Source organism: Branchiostoma lanceolatum, chromosome 1, assembly GCF_035083965.1.
Source record: "Branchiostoma lanceolatum isolate klBraLanc5 chromosome 1, klBraLanc5.hap2, whole genome shotgun sequence".
NCBI classification, from domain to species: domain Eukaryota; kingdom Metazoa; phylum Chordata; class Leptocardii; order Amphioxiformes; family Branchiostomatidae; genus Branchiostoma; species Branchiostoma lanceolatum.
The window spans coordinates 40,407,853-40,424,592 of NC_089722.1; the positions used below are offsets into that span (position 1 = coordinate 40,407,853).

The 16,740-nt window shown below is 43.6% G+C and overlaps 1 protein-coding gene across 1 annotated transcript in view; it reads left to right on the plus strand.

Annotated features, from left to right (window-relative positions):
* Positions 1–16,740, plus strand: part of LOC136426573 (helicase domino-like) — a 65,290-nt gene that overhangs the window by 27,173 nt on the left and 21,377 nt on the right. Inside the window, exons 27-44 of the mRNA XM_066415239.1 lie at positions 259–425; positions 581–620; positions 911–950; positions 1,093–1,170; positions 2,346–2,504; positions 3,219–3,341; positions 3,915–4,039; positions 5,064–5,322; positions 5,903–6,129; positions 7,185–7,501; positions 8,518–8,720; positions 9,227–9,396; positions 10,204–10,400; positions 10,800–10,914; positions 11,948–12,277; positions 13,248–13,331; positions 13,717–14,286; positions 16,359–16,394. Of these exons, the coding sequence (XP_066271336.1) occupies positions 259–425; positions 581–620; positions 911–950; positions 1,093–1,170; positions 2,346–2,504; positions 3,219–3,341; positions 3,915–4,039; positions 5,064–5,322; positions 5,903–6,129; positions 7,185–7,501; positions 8,518–8,720; positions 9,227–9,396; positions 10,204–10,400; positions 10,800–10,914; positions 11,948–12,277; positions 13,248–13,331; positions 13,717–14,286; positions 16,359–16,394 (3,240 nt within the window). The remainder of the gene's footprint in view (positions 1–258; positions 426–580; positions 621–910; positions 951–1,092; positions 1,171–2,345; positions 2,505–3,218; positions 3,342–3,914; positions 4,040–5,063; positions 5,323–5,902; positions 6,130–7,184; positions 7,502–8,517; positions 8,721–9,226; positions 9,397–10,203; positions 10,401–10,799; positions 10,915–11,947; positions 12,278–13,247; positions 13,332–13,716; positions 14,287–16,358; positions 16,395–16,740) is intronic.

Sequence of the window (16,740 nt, forward strand, 5' to 3'; positions counted from 1 at the left end):
AAGCTTGCTCTCAGTGATCATCTGTCATCTTATTGAACTAGTGTGCAAATGTCTGTGATGAAATTAGTTATATCTCCTATAATTAAAGTATAAATGATACAAAGGTATTTGAGGCTATTTTGTTGCTTTTCCTCAGTCTGAGGTTCAACTGCTTTACTTTAACCTTTTATATTCATGTCTGTTGTAATGTCAGTTACGGTCAATGTAGATTCCTGATGCCTTTCCAAATGTACTGATCATGTTGTATGTTTTGTACAGCAGGGTGTGGCCCAGATGGTCACCACGACGACCCCGGCTGCCGTGATCACCACCCAGCCCCAACAGCTGCCAGGTTTCACCATCCCCACATCCCTGTTACAGCAGAGACTCATACTGCAGGGCACACAGAGACTTCCCACAGGTAAGGACTTACCTCTTCTTCATTAGTACCCTAACACAACAATTTCACCATCCCCACATCCCTTTTACAGCAGAGACTCATCCTGCAGGGCACACAGAGACTTCCCACAGGTAAGGACTTACCTCTTCTTCATTAGTACCCTAACACAACAGTTTCACCATCCCCACATCCCTGTTACAGCAGAGACTCATCCTGCAGGGCACACAGAGACTTCCCACAGGTAAGGACTTACCTCTTCTTCATTAGTACCCTAACACAACAGTTTCACCATCCCCACATCCCTGTTACAGCAGAGACTCATCCTGCAGGGCACACAGAGACTTCCCACAGGTAAGGACTTACCTCTTCTTCATTAGTACCCTAACACAACAGTTTCACCATCCCCACATCCCTGTTACAGCAGAGACTCATCCTGCAGGGCACACAGAGACTTCCCACAGGTAAGGACTTACCTCTTCTTCATTAGTACCCTAACACAACAGTTTCACCATCCCCACATCCCTGTTACAGCAGAGACTCATCCTGCAGGGCACACAGAGACTTCCCACAGGTAAGGACTTACCTCTTCTTCATTAGTACCCTAACACAACAGTTTCACCATCCCCACATCCCTGTTACAGCAGAGACTCATCCTGCAGGGCACACAGAGACTTCCCACAGGTAAGGACTTACCTCTTCTTCATTAGTACCCTAACACAACAGTTTCACCATCCCCACATCCCTGTTACAGCAGAGACTCATCCTGCAGGGCACACAGAGACTTCCCACAGGTAAGGACTTACCTCTTCTTCATTAGTACCCTAACACAACAGTTTCACCATCCCCACATCCCTGTTACAGCAGAGACTCATCCTACAGGGCACACAGAGACTTCCCACAGGTAAGGACTTACATGTAACTCTTCTTCATTAGTACCCTAACACAACAGTTTCACCATCCCCACATCCCTGTTACAGCAGAGACTCATACTGCAGGGCACACAGAGACTTCCCACAGGTAAGGACTTACCTCTTCTTCAGGTACTGCCTTACACAACATTGTTGGGAAGAAATACGTTCACTTTTTTCTTTGATTTTTGTATAAGAAAAGTTGGTGCACGAGGAATGATGACAAAAAAGGCCGAATTACAGTAGCCCTCTCCTTCTGGAAAGGGTTACGCTGACAAAAACTCCTGGAAGCGATTATATCCATCCTGACCTCACTGCACACAAATTGCATTTGTTTTGTCGTGAGTAACCTGGTCTTGCGTCCCATCTGGGAGTACGTCCATAGCTGAAGCTACTAAGTACTCATTTTCACCTGAGTCAAATGAGGAAATTGGTGTTAAGGTCCTTTCCAAAGGCACAAGATCTGGGCCTGATAAGGATTAGAAGTCAAAACCTTTAGATTTTAAGTCAACAACTCTACCCACAAGACCAACTGGAGATCACCTTGCCACCTTTGATTAAGGTCTCATTCCTGTATTACTCCGAGTGGGTACCCTAAAAGAGTCCGTTGCCCAAAAAAATGAACGGCTGCATGAACGTGTGTCTATATCGGTGGGAAATTCCCTTTTAGCTATTCCAGCTGATATCAAGCGTCAAACTGATGAAAGCTTGTTTGTAACTGAAGAAATTAGCAGGCAAAGTTCGGCAGCCGCGCGCGAGGTCAGAAGTACACAGCCCGGGCATTGTGTGTGAATCGGTCCGGCGCTTACAGCTGGAAAGTGGCTTTTTGGAGGTGTAGCCAAGTGCAGATTGTAATTGCTATCAAAAGAAATTGTGTGTAGTGAAAATGTTGTCGATTTTTTTACATAATCTAGGGTACATGTTCTCAACATGAAAAACATTGGCACATTTCCTATAGCTTCATTACGAACGCGCCCATGTAAAACATGTTTTATAACATGTAAGCCTATGGGGCGAAAAAACTCATGAATGAGACCTTAACACTGTGTTCCTCTCAGGCGAGGTTGTGTCCATTGCACAGCTGACACCAGCGACCACCACAGTGGGCGGGGTCAGACAACCCCTGATGTCCTCTCAGCCAATCACAGTGCAGATTCACCAGACGCAGCAGGGCGCGAGACTCACGGTCCCCACCGGGCAGATCAGGCAGTTGCCGGGTAATCGTTTGTTTGTTTGCTTGTTTGCTTGACATGATTGGTATAATCACTACTACCATTTCCGTAATTTAAGTTGCTAAGTACAAATTGCAAAAGAAATGGATTGGTTTTAGGCATCACATGTTAATGATTTCTGTTTGTTAATTTTGTATAACTTATTTGCACAATTTGTATTTGTATTTAAATAGAATTTTATTTATCATGTAATATTTTTTACATAAATAATTTTTTTTCTAATTGTAACACTGCTTCATTGTAAAAGTTTTGTGTGCTCATAAATGTAGTGGAAGAATGGGTTCCCTGAGTAGGTGCAAGTTGAGGAATGATGACAAAAAAGGCCGAATTACAGTAGCCCTCTCCTTCTGGAAAGGGTTACGCTGACAAAAACACCTGGAAGCGATTACATCCAACCTGACCTCACTACACATAGAATAAATCAGTACAGTCAAACCTGTACAAGAAGACCACTGAGGGGACCAATAAAATGTGGCCAGGTGGTCACTATAGACAGAATTTTTAATGCTTGTGTCAATGGGGAAAATTATCTCAGACCACACAAAAAATTGTCATAATGGCCAGGTGGTCCTTATGTAGAAGTGGTCATTTGTACAGGTTTGACTGTACTTCTCATATAATCTATGATTAAGTGTACCCAAGTATTCACATTTCAGTATAAAAGTAAGAAAGTTAATGGCTTACCTTCTATATTTCCAGGAGGTTTTGTACAGATAATCCAGACAACGACAGGACACCAGATCTTGAGAACTGCGAGTCCCAACATCGTCACTGCCGTCCCCCAGTCTCAGGCACAGCTACTATCCAGAACATCCTCACCCGGTCAGTTTATCACTTATGTTTTTTAAACATATGAGCAGGTGATAGCCATTCTTATACATAGAGCCTCACATGGAGCCTATACCATATACCTTGGTAGCTGTGGCCTCTAACCAGCTGTCAGCCAATCAGAGAATTGGCTAAATGTTTTCTGTAGGTACATCTTATTCTCCGATTGGCTGACAGCTGGTAGGGGGTAATGGCCACAAAAGTGGAATCCTCAGCCCGGTTTAGCAAAGCCTCCCCAAGGTATATTGTATAGGCCGCAGGGGAGGCTTTGCGCAGAAGAATGGTGATAGATTATGTTGTCCCTGGAAACTTAGATAAGTTTTCGATGCTGGTCTGGGAAGATCGTAATGTAATGATTTATGAATAAGTAATGATTTCTATATTTTTTGTGTACGTTGGCTTGAAGTGATGATTTTTACGCGTTAGACTTCTGACTTACCCATGAACGACAAGCACTGGGTACTGATCAAGCCTCTACACAAACTCAGCTACACTTTTTCTTAGAAAAAAATAAACATTTAGAAATATTGTGATCTGTTTAAGAATGTTCTTTGCTGTCTGTTTCAGCTACCCAAGGTGCAGGAGTTGTTACCCAGACTGTAACAGTACAGAGAGTCCCGACCCCTCACACGCAGATCGCACAGCAGCCACAGGCTCTCATCGTACAGCAGGCACAGCAGCAGCAGCCACAGGTAGGGAGGCAGCGTCTTCTAACACTGCACTAGGGCTGTGTTTCTGAACATAACCTGTACCTGTAGAATTGTTCAGGAAGGTACAGGTTAGGAAGTTCTTGTGCAAGGTCTTGCCCCACCCACCTGGGACAACAGATATGACATTCTTGGAACCTGAACAAACTGGAACACAAGGGGATATCATTTTTAGGCTAGAGGTAGGTAGATCCTATCTCAAAGAAAAGTTTAGTAAATTGGAAAACCTGCTTTAGTTTGAGGTTAAAAACATATTATATATCTCCTATTTAAAACGAAAAATTTACAACTAAAGAGACAATTGGCTACATGTATAACTTACAAATAACTGGTCAAGTCTGTTTAGGCCAAGGTCAGGACCTTTACCCAAACTGCTGTACCTGTACTTGAATTTGTTAACAATCATACACAGCCCTATACTGCACTTCCCATGACCGACTGCAGTGTGTAAGTACAGGGGTGAGGGCTGCAGTGATGACACCACAGCTTCTGACACCTCTTTCTGATTGCTGTGTTTGCAGCATGAGATCAGATCTGTCTATCTGAGTCCGCCTGACTCCTGTGTGCAGTCCAGTCAATGAACGTACCGTTGTACTGTTTTTATTCTGATCAAATCAATCAAACACTGACAGTTAACTGAAACCAGCTTAGGGGCGCACCCGGGGGAGCCACCACCTCAAGTTTCAAACAATCTACGCCAGAACTGACACATACAAACACTCATACTTCCCCCGTACTATTCCCCAGTGGAAGACCCTGCTAGGCACGGTTGCGACGGCTCCCACCGTTGAGTCGTTCTGTGCCAGGCTGGAGGCCTGCCCTCCTTAGCCCGGGACCTTAACTCCCCCCTACTTTGTCCCTGATGGGGCTATATAGGGGTTTCAACAATGTAGATGTAGATGAATCAAATATGTGTTATGAACTAAACGTGTGGTGTGGTGTAGAACAGTAGGGAGTGGTTTGCCGTGCTGTCTAACGCTCCCTTCCCTTCTCTTAATACTCTCTGAAGAAGAGTATATCTCACTCCCCCGTCCAGGTCATCACGCTCACGACGGCGCACCCTCGGCAAGCACAGACGCCCCCGCAGCAAGTCAGCAAACCGGCCGTCACCGTACAGCTTCCCAAGACCGTTACCGTCACCAGCACGGCGAAGCCAATCGTCAAGATGGCGCCGCTGACCTCTGCGGGGAACATTGTCGTGGTCAGCGGGGCTAATGTTAGCGGCGCGACTGGCGTGACCACGGCTGGGTTAACCACGACACCTAAAGGTTAGGAACAGCAGCCGGTGGCAGTTTGTACATGCATGATTGTTGCATGGGGTGGTCGGTAAGAATGGTGGTAATATAAAAACAGGATTTTTTTTTTCAAAAAGTCAAGTCAAAGGTACATTTTCTTTCTCTTTTTTTTTTGCATGCACGTGTAAGATCAGGATTTTTTTACCATGAGCATGCTAAAAAGTTGGTTAGCTGTTTAGACAAAAGGTGTATTCTGAGCAATGCACATTGGTTTAGAAACAGAAAGAAGCAGAAACCTTGATTTTTTTTCCGAAAAATGTTTCACATGTAAATGGGGTCGGAATTTGATCCTATCTGCAGCAGTTCAAAACATGTCACGTTCGGAAAAAAAGGCTCAATCTACAAACTGAATTTCAAGGAGAAACTTTTTTAACTTCTTCACAGCGTGTAAGCAGAGCACGGCAATTCTTACCTTTTTGACATGATTCTACAGATTTTTAAAGTAGTACTATTAGACTAAGTGATACATTTCAACCAATCATGATCACTTGTATCTGATCACAACTTCCTCTGAAGTTAATTCTCTTCTTCAAATCCTTGCTGGAATGTCCAGTGATCCGTTATCTTACAGTGTCTGGCGCACCAGCGGGAGCAGTCCCCGCCCCGGTTGCCACGACAACGACCGCCATCGCCAGGACGACTGTCACCACGGTATCCACTACCACGGCAACAGTCACGACCACGGTCAGCACGGCGCCGACGGTGTCAACGTCTGTAGTGAAAACCACGGCCACATCTTCCGTACAGAAGAAGCCTGCAGAGAAGTCACCATTCCATCTGGTAAGTAGAATAATACTTAGTGTTTTTTTACTTAACCTTCAGCATGCTAAGGTAGCCATTTGACACCAAATTTGTGTTGGTTATGGGGTAAGGCAGAAGGGAAAGGGTTAGGCACCAGTGTTCCTGTTTACGCGTCTTAAGATTCCTTTTTTGTTCCCCTGGATGCCTTCATGGCCGTCTGACATATTTCTGTCAGAATGTCAACAATACCAAAAAACATTACAGAAACGAAACTGAATTGCACAAAGATATCTGCTATGATAATAATTGATGTATTTCCTTTGCTTTATTCAAAGTTGGCCTCTTGAAAGGTCGGCAGTGGTGTTTCAGAGGGTCAGAAATTTTTAATTTCCAGAGGAATCCTCTCTTGGACCCCTTGATTTCTCACACCCATGAAATAAGTTTCACAAATTTGCTTTTGAAAAGATAGTACATGTTCTTCCCATAGGCCATAGAGGCTTCATGCTCCGTTACCCTTTGGTGCAGGAAGTTATAAAATGGCCGATAGCAGAATCCCCGGGTACGAGCCGTGGGGACCTATCATGTCTCCATGGTCCCAAGGAGGGAAACAAACTTAACATTACTACAAACTCACTGATTTGGCTTATAACAGATTTGTTGATCAGTTAATAAAAGCATTCCTTAAACCTTGTTTCTGCTGGTGAAGGTAAAACAAATCAAACCTGAAGCAGATTGCTTGAGACGAAGTGCAATGCTCTTTTCAATTCTACAAATACATAAGATGGAATCATCAAGTCCAACAAGAATTTCTTAAATCTTCTTTAGCATAACCTTTTACTTTGACAGTTTGAAAAGGAAATTTACCCACGTGTCCGGTAAGTATTAGATTGTGTATTCAGAAAAAACTACAAGGTTGACTCGAAGGAAACATCATTGTTTCATAGTTAAAAGGTATCATGACTAATCTAATCTCTGTAAATTTTATGTCAGGCAGTATCTTTTCTTTAAATCCTTGTATTAGAAATATGACACAGCTGGGAATGGGTACGGTTTAACTCTAATTTGACATAAGAAAAACCCTGTCTTTTTTTCAGGAGTACCTTGAGAAACAAGAAGAGAAGGAACACAAAGAGACTCTGTTGAGAATAGCAGAAGCCAACAAGTTCCGCTGCTCTGCCAAACCCGTGTACGGTTCGGACCTGGTCAGCAGAGTCTTGGACATTTTCGACCTGCGGTCCTCCAAATACTCCGCTAACGCCTGGAGGAGTGTAGGCTTTGTGAACTGTCACAACATGTACAACACTCGTAACTATAACCTGCCAACGGTCTACTGGAGCACCACGGGCGTGTTAGGAACACTTCTACCCACTCCTGAACAGAGACTAGAGGAACTCGGGGAACTCATTGATAGGTAAGTTTGCTGGTTATCTTTGCATAAAGTATTAGTACAGTCAGACCTGCACCAAGTACAGTCAACCCTGTACCAGTGACCACCTCTACATAAAGACCACCTTGCTAGTCAAACCTATACTATTAAACACTTCTACATAAGGACTACCTGGCCAATGTGACCACTTTTTGTTGGTCCCTCAGATAATTTTTCACATTGACACAAGCATCAAGAAATCCTGTCTGTAGTGAAAACCCCTTCCACCAATACTAGTCCCTAAGTGGTCTTTTTGGGCATATTTGACTATCTTTTTGAGAAACATGGCTTGACATCCCATTCTAAGGACTGCATCCCTACCCATCCCAGTCATGATAATGTGAGGTTCAACCTTCAGGTTTAGGGGCAGGGACACTAACCACTGGACTGTGCATGCCATTTTCCTCAGTCCCCAGTCCTATACCCCCACAGCTGAAGCTCCCATTTCTCTGTGGGATTTTAATGGGGATAAAGCTATCTGTCCTGTTTTCCACTGCACCAGGGGTATCTCTATGTACCTCTTGTATGTGGGGAGGACACAGATATCATCAGTGAAAATTAGGGCTGAAATAGGTTTGTGGCTTAGTGCAGAGAAAATTTGAACCATACGAGCTTCCAATGTCTACATGTACTGGCCCTCACATCCATGGTAACATATGACCAGTAGTGGCCCAAAAATGCCTTTTCATTCTTCATGATATCATGGTAGCATCCTTGAATGCAGTAGTTATGGCACTACATGTACAAGGAAGATCATTTACAAGTCTTCGGAGATTCCCTACGTTGAGTTTTGCTCCACTCAATCCAGGAAGGACCCCCATTCTTCTAAACAGGTGTGGTGGGTTTTTTAACACGCTCAAGGTGAAACCCTCCTCAAATATTAGACCTCTATTTACAGATTATACAGCAACTTTTGCATGGTCTACTACATCTATACATACAAATAGTCAAGTGGATATTTTATATGTTTCCGATCCTAACTCAGCTCTGTTCCCCCACAGGTATGTGTTTGAGGTTCCCCGGGTGTCGGCCCCTCCCATCACTATGCACACATCCCACCCCCCTCCCTCCCTGGTGCAGAGGAGACAGGTGCTGGACATGACTCTGCACCGCGAGGTCGTGCCCAGGCTGCGCTGCTACCACAGGGTGGAGAGGGGCATGCTCACACAGTTCCCCGACCCGCGACTTGTGCAGTATGATTGTGGTGAGTTTTAGTAGTAAATCAGTTAGTATACTAACTAGTGTAGAAAAATCAGTTAGTGTAGAAGGCTGATGTTTTCACTGTGTTTAAAGTTCAAGATGGGAACAATTCTGTAATATAGGAATTATATTTGTGGTCACTCGAAAGTAAAACCACTGCGAACGTTTCAAGTGTGGGACGCAGACACGAATAAGATATACTAGTATCGCGATTGCGGCTCAGGTCATAGGACAATACCTTTGCAACAGTCTCATTGGAATGCATGCCAAGTCCACAACCTTAACAGTCGTCTGAGGTTATAGAAGTCCTTTTGTTTGGTTCACGGAAAACCTTAAAATGCTGTACCAGTTTTAATTTCATCAACCAATGAGACAGAAGTTTGTAGAGTTGTTTTTTTTAGACTTGGCAAGTTGCTATATTGCAGTTTTGTCAACCCAGAAACAAGTCTTTGTAATATACAAGCTCTAAAATGTGCAAAGGTTTATAACGATTGTATTTCTTTATTTCAGGAAAACTTCAGAGACTAGACAAGCTTCTGCGCCAGTTGAAGCAGGGCCAGCATCGCGTGCTGATCTTCACCCAGATGACTCGCATGCTGGACGTGTTGGAACGCTTCCTCAACTACCACGGGCACATCTACCTCAGGCTGGACGGAACCACCAGGATAGAGCAGAGACAGGTATGGCTTTCTTAATCTTTGTTTTAAATGGTTTCAGTAAGCTCTGACAGCTTTTAGCTAACTTCATCAGGGCAACATGTTGCAACGAGTGGTCCCAAGAACCAGCAGCATAGAGCAGAGACAGGTCAGACTTTGTCTTTGTTTGATGTGTTTGGCAAGCATTTACAGCTTTGCTGCCTTTAACAGGGGATGATAAATTCAGCTACAGTACTGTTGGCCAGGTGAGGTCAGGCAATTCAAGCTTCTCTTTATCCTAGTTGGCAAGCTACAGTCATGTTTACCAGCATTAAGTGCCTTCATCATTGCATAATCTTCACTGCTGATTGGTACCAAAACCACCAGGCTAGAGCAGAGACAGGTCAGGCTTTCTTAGGCTTTGTCTTTTGGTGTGTAAAGAATAATTATTGGTCAAATACCAAGACCAGCTGGGGATTCCATGCTGGCTGAGTCGTGGACTTGACCATACATCAACTCCATCTTGATAATGCCATTGTTGCTATTTTTATTGCTATGTGGCCAATCTTGAGGGATACAGTGAAAACAAACAACCAACTGTCAGCTGTAAGAAATGAAAATACCCCAGGATCGTGACATGAAAAAAGGTATTATCCAGGCCTTCTCAAGAATGTCTTGAACACCTGGTTACACCTGCAACCCATTCCAGTAGCGTGCATGTTGGGTGTCCATGAGCGACACAGCCGGGATCAAACTCACGGCTTCTTGGTCCAGAGGCAGGGTTGCTAACAACTGGACTACACGCGCTACATAAAGTTTGATACTGACTGTGATTTCTCATTGTCCCACCAGGCTCTGATGGAGAGGTTCAACGCTGACTATCGCATCTTCGTCTTCATCCTGTCCACGCGGAGCGGCGGGATCGGCGTCAACCTGACGGGAGCCGACACCGTGATCTTCTACGACAGCGACTGGAACCCGACCATGGACGCGCAGGCTCAGGACCGCTGTCACAGGATCGGGCAAACCAGAGACGTCAACATCTACAGGTAGGGCTATACACTGCACTACTGTAACTGTAGTCCTGTACTATCAGTCAGTCTAGTAGACTGGGACATAGCACAAAAATACAGTCCAGAATTTCAGAAAACAGTTCAGTGTTAATTTTCAGGCTAGACCACCAATTTATGTAGTTGGATCTCATAAGTCATATGTTTAAGTTATTTTTGGCTTTCCTCTTTATATATAAGTGCAGGTTGAGGAATGATGACAAAAAAGGCCGAATTACAGTAGCCCTCTCCTTCTGGAAAAGGGTTACGCTGACAAAAACTCCTGGAAGCGATTACATCCATTCTGACCTCACTCCCGAGACTAGACTGCCAAAGAAGAAGAAGGCTTAAAGAGAACAATTGTATCTTAGATCTCTTACATGTATGTTGTGTTTGTAGATTGGTGAGTGAGAGAACAGTGGAGGAAAACATCCTGAAGAAGGCCAACCAGAAAAGACTCCTGGTCGACGTCTCTATCGAAGGGGGCAACTTTACCACAGCTTTCTTTAAGGAGGTCAGTACATTTTCTCATTAGAGTAATGTTTCCCTAAACTTGAAACAGTGAAAGTGGCCTCCAAGCTTTTAAGACGCATGCCGATCACTACCTCAAGATGCAAGAAAGCTTGGCAGCTGTGAACCACTGATTAGACACTAAACTGGAGTACTATGCAGTGTTTTATAGCTTATTTTAGTAATCATCTCTTTCTGTGGCTATTGTTCACGACGGCATGTTGTATAAGTCGGAAAAAGCACGGGAAAGGGAATGCAAGTATGTTGTTGTGAGCTAGATCACTTACTGGTTAACCATGTCTTGAATTAGTTATTTTAGTAAAAACCCTTGGTTCAATACACTAATGTTGATTTTACCGTAGCCCTTTGGCTCACGGTGCCTATGTTCTTTTCCAAGCCTTGTGCATGCGATTGTACTTCTCAGTGCCTATTCTAGTTCTATGTGAAAAGGATTGGTCAAATACCAAGACCAGCTGGGGATTCAATGCTGGCTGAGTCGTGGACTTGACCATATATTGAACTCCATCTTGGGGATGCCACAGGGCGTGTTACCGTCGTTTATGTGGCTTTTCTTGAGGGAAACACTTAAAACTCTGAGTCAATTTGCTTGAAATCAGACCTTTTATCTTTTTGAATATTCCTTATTTAATTTCCTAGGTGGCGCTTTTGAACTTAGTGCTCACAGAGCATGGTGGTACCTTTTGGACGCATTTTTCGATTTAGTCTTTGAAACTGGGCTTATGATAGAGTAAACCCCAAAACATTTAACTAATTATCATGCACTAGCATACAAGTTTGTCTTGACTTCGTCTTCAGTTGAACCATCGTACAATTGTCTTCACCTCAATTACATGTCAGTTCTTAGTTTTAGTTAGATACCTGACAACAGATGCCGTCAAAAAACGTTTGGCTGTTTCAAAACTTATTAAGTTGCTTGAGTAACCTTTGTTTTGAGTATCTCTTGTCTTGGATATCTAACCTTCGTGACTGTGATTGTCGTGCTAGTTTTTTTAATGTGCTTGTGTCTTTTTTTCTAGACAAGTCTGAAGGAGCTGTTTGACATGAACCCTGAGGAAGAACGAGCGCAGCAACAGCAGCTCCAGGCCAGAAGACTTCAGGAGGCCACCCCGAGTCCCGTCCCTCCCAAGGACCCCAAAATGTCCCAGGCCATGCTCGAACAGGCGCTGGCGAAAGCGGAGGACGATACGGACGTCCAGGCCGCCAAGCTGGCGAGCGCGGAGGCCGCCGCGGAACTGGCGGAGTTTAACGAGACGATCCCGTTGGACGAAGACGGTGAGAACAGCAGACCCTCGCAACAGGAGGAAGTGTCTAAAGTGGAGGAGGAACTGGCCCAGTTGGACGATCAGGTGAGTCATCATTGCCACACTAAGTCACTTTAATATAGCAGCAGGAAAATATAGCGGTCGGGGGAGAATGGAGTAGGTCACGGCACTTAATTTTAACAGTAGGAACAAACATTTCTGTCTCAAATATTAGTGATCAAATATTTGCGATGATGAAATTTTAGCTGTTGAATAGTGACCATTAGATCAGCTAAAATTAAGTTACAGTTAACAAATCAAGAATTACAGTATTTATTTATGAATCTTTGGGATGGTCCCTTCAATTAGATAAGTACTGTAAATGCAGAAGCGTTCGCAGTGGTTTCATGTTCGAGGTGAAGGCTTTACCGTGAACTTAAAACCACCGTGAAAAGCCGTTCCTTTGTGTGGCTGTAGCGCTACTATTTTTTCAAACGCGAGCTTAGAACCACCGCACCAATCCATTTTCTCTCTACCGTGAAATTAAATCCCAACAAACATTTCTGCATTTACAGTATGTATGAATCTTTAGGGTGGTCCCTTCAGTTAACTAAGTAACTGATAAGTGCAAGTTGAGGAATGATGACAAAAAATTACATTAGCCCTCTCCTTCTGGAAAAGGGTTAGGCTGACAAAAACTCCTGGAAGCGATTATATCCATGCTGACCTCACTGCACGAAAAATATATCAGTACAGTCAAACCTGCTTAAGAAGACCACGCGGGAAACCTATCAAAATCTGGTCTATGTGAACAGGTGGTTACTATAGATAGGATTCTTGATACTTGTGCCAGTGAAAATTATCTAAGGAACCACCAAAAGGTGGTCACATTGGACTGCTAGTCCCTTGTACAGGTTTGAATGTACCAGTGTTACCAACCCTGGATTAAGGTGATAAAAAGCTATAAAGACGCTAGTTTCAGGGAGAAGGTCTCTTTCTTGTATGACTTTGTGGATTTCCTGATGAGAAATAATTAGTACAAATTGAATATTTGTTCATGTGTTTTTGGGTACAGCTGTCTCCGATTGAGAAGTACGCTGTGGGGTTCCTGGAAAGATCCCTGGCACCGTTCTCCACAGAACAGCTCAAGGTGGCTGCCGTAAGTAAAACTTCATTGACTCACATTTAACAGTGAAGAATACCTAAACTGGGTGTAAAGTTAACATGTGAAATCGCACGCTTTCTCTATAGATTCATATCTATCCAACCTATACCTGCACAATACAGTCATCTGTTGGCAATATTTTAGAACTTCAACTTCCATGTTGTTACTCCAAACTGGGAACTGACCGGTCTGTAATGAAGAAACATGATTTTCTGCATAACCACTATTAGCCAGTATTTTTACCCTTTTGGGCATCACACCAGCTTTAAGTATTTAACATTGTTGACTTCGAAAAGTGAACACTATCAATTCCCAGTTCTTAGAGAAAATGCCATAAGTGATGAATGATGAAATATCTTGTGTGTTAACCTCACCAAAGGAACAAGTGGAGGCTGCCAAGAAGGACTGGGAACTGGGGCGGCTCCAGGCCTTAAAGGAGGAGGAAGAGAGGCGCGCAGAGATGGAAGACGACGAGGTCCTCTTCACCTACTCTCAAGACGACGCTAAGAACCAGGTGCATAAGTCTAGCAAGAAGCGCAAAGTGGCTAGCTCCAGAGATTCCACCGACAACAGGGGTAGTGGCAGTAGCAACCTTAGGAAAAAGCTCCGCCCGAACTCAGCGGGCAAGTCTATTAAAAACAACACCGTCCACAAAAGTAGGGATCATTTGAAAAACGCAGAGGGGAAAACGGCCAACCTAGATAAACCGAAATTGCCTCCTTTGGCCATCGACGGTGTAAGAAACAAGAAAGCGTCGCCGCCAGCAAAAGTACGAATGTCTCCACGAGCGGATGTAGCCATAGTGACCAGGTCTCGAGCTAGCTCAAGGAGTGGCTCGAGAAGTAGCTCTCGTAGCACTTCCCCCGTAAAGTCTCCGACGAGAAGAAGCTCTCGGTTGTCGGGATCGTTTAGCTCGAGTTCTCTACAGCTCGAGCTCCATGGAAACAGTTAAGCCATCGTCGTACCTGCGGATAACGAAATATAGTTAGGAACAAACAAATTTTCTATATCTAAAGTGCTAAAAAATGACACAGGTATATTTGTGAGCGATGTATAAAGTTGTCAAAAGAGTGAGAGAGAATAGCCCCGTGATGGTTGGCACTAAAAAAGATTACTGCTGCTGCTTTTTTGAACTTCGTCAATGTCCAGAAGATTATGGAAAGGAATGTAAATTGACTTTTGTGTTGGTCCCACTGTAAAGGTACACTATGTCTAGGCTATTGTTCATGTGCGATTTTTGGTTGACCTCCTTTGTTCTCAATGATCATGTCATGTGCAAAACAGATGTGCACAGCTGTGATAATATAATAATAAAGAACAGGAATGAAAGAAGAGAACACTACTACACTTTAAACCATGTGGTCTGGCGTTCCATCCTTGTGTGGCTCTTATTTTGTCTTGGTATGCTGAAGAGTGGATGGCAGGGTGGTAGCATCACTATTGTAGCCACAGTTTTCTTCGGGGATTTTCTGTGGCTGCCTTTTTGTACAGACCAGATCCCCGAACATGAGACGGTCTTTCACGACAACACAGACCGTCTTTAACCAATCCAAATTGAGTAGTTCGGAATGGCAAAGGCCAGCGTGGCAGCTGGAATCCAGCAAAAATTTTGTTTTTAGCCCACCGCCCATTTCACACATGAGAGAAGTGCTTTGCTTCTTCCCTTTGTTTTACAAATTTACATCAGAAAAAGATTTACAAACATAAATTGGTGCTTATGTCTGCAAGTCGACTGTTAGATTTGAGTGATTCAGTCAGATAACCCAGATATGTCCAGCCCAAAATGCAAAAATAGATTATTACATCAAGAATGTTTTCAAAATTCTTTTCCTGTGATCCTTACCTCAATGTTGGACAAATCGAACTTGTTCCAATTTTTTTTTTTGCTGACTGCAGTCAATGCTAGCAAATTTCTGTATTTTTTCTGCATCGTCTTCTGAAATGTAGACTCACGCTGCCTCTGCCATCCCAGGCTACCAAGGGGAAGTAAAGCTGCCTGGGTGTGAATGCTGAGATGCTGGTTTGAGTGTGATAGTGTAATAGGGGAGGGAGGGGGATGACAAAAGAAATACAATACAGTACTTTGGGAGGGGGCATAGTTAAAGGGTGTGAAAAAACAGGTAAATTGTTCTAAAGGGTGCTAACTTTTTAATGATCTTTGTAGCCCACATAAAGTCCAGGGGTACTGTATGAGCCCTCATATGGGACGTCCAGATTATACTTTAGCCATTGGCACATGGGGAAACCTTAGGTGTTAACGTCTGCACCAACCCACTAAAACCCAATATGATCATTAAGAGTGACCCAGTGTGCTTGCCTGGAAATGCAATGCGCAATCAGCCAGGTGAAAAAGCATCACCAACTGACGAGATGGTGATCATCTGGTCCGAATGGAAAAGAGGTGGGCAACCGACAACAGCCTGAAATGGAGCCTGCTTGGATCTGATTGGTTGTCAAGGGCCAACTTTATCAGCCATACATGTACAATGATACATACACTGTGTTAATGTTAGGGTAGAGATCACAATTTAGCATAATTGCTGATTCTAGCGGTAGAGATAACAATGGTAGTCTTGGTCCACAGAAATCACGATAAGGATCTCTGTCGGTGCAATTGGCAATTGTACAGGCAGATACTTGAAAGGAGTCTGTAAGTTCCAGAGCAATTTTGAGTGTAGACAGAGGCACAAACAAGCAAACTTCAGTGTAAAGATAATTCATTGGATTGAATTGAAATTTAGGATTCCTGAATTGGAGACCACCCTAACACCCTTGTGATCTCCACTGGTAGCTAGCTATTCTACCAGATCAAAATCTCTCCCCTGACATATACACACACATCCTCTGACATTGAATATACATACAAATTGACCAGAGTCTGAAGAATGTGAGAGCCACTTTATTTAGGCACTAAGACATCAAGATGCTATCTGATCCCAGCTTCTTGGACAGAATGAAAGCACCCATGAACAAAATATAGCTTGTCCAAACCTGACACGTTCTGCTCCCATTGACTTTCAGGTTTACCTCTGTGACATCACCAAAGAGAAGATGCCGGTAAGTTGAGGAGGAATCTTGTTTTGTTCTTTTAAAGCTGATGGGAAAGTCATTGAGTGGGGAGGGGGTGTGCAAAAAGAAGGCAAATTTTTCAGATGAGTCAGCTCACTGGTGGGTAATATAGAACTGTTATGGTAGGACACTTTTATATATGATGGGGTTTGTCTAGTAAATTCATTACGGGAGTAGAGTGACCAACTCGGAGGGATACTGACTTCGCTTTCCTGCAAAAATCCGATAAGATAAACCAAGAAAATGTGGTGGAATTTAGTTTAGAAAATTGATTAAAATTCTGCACCATAGGCTGGCTCCCAGCTCTTCCTGTAGTGCTGGGCTAACTAACTTT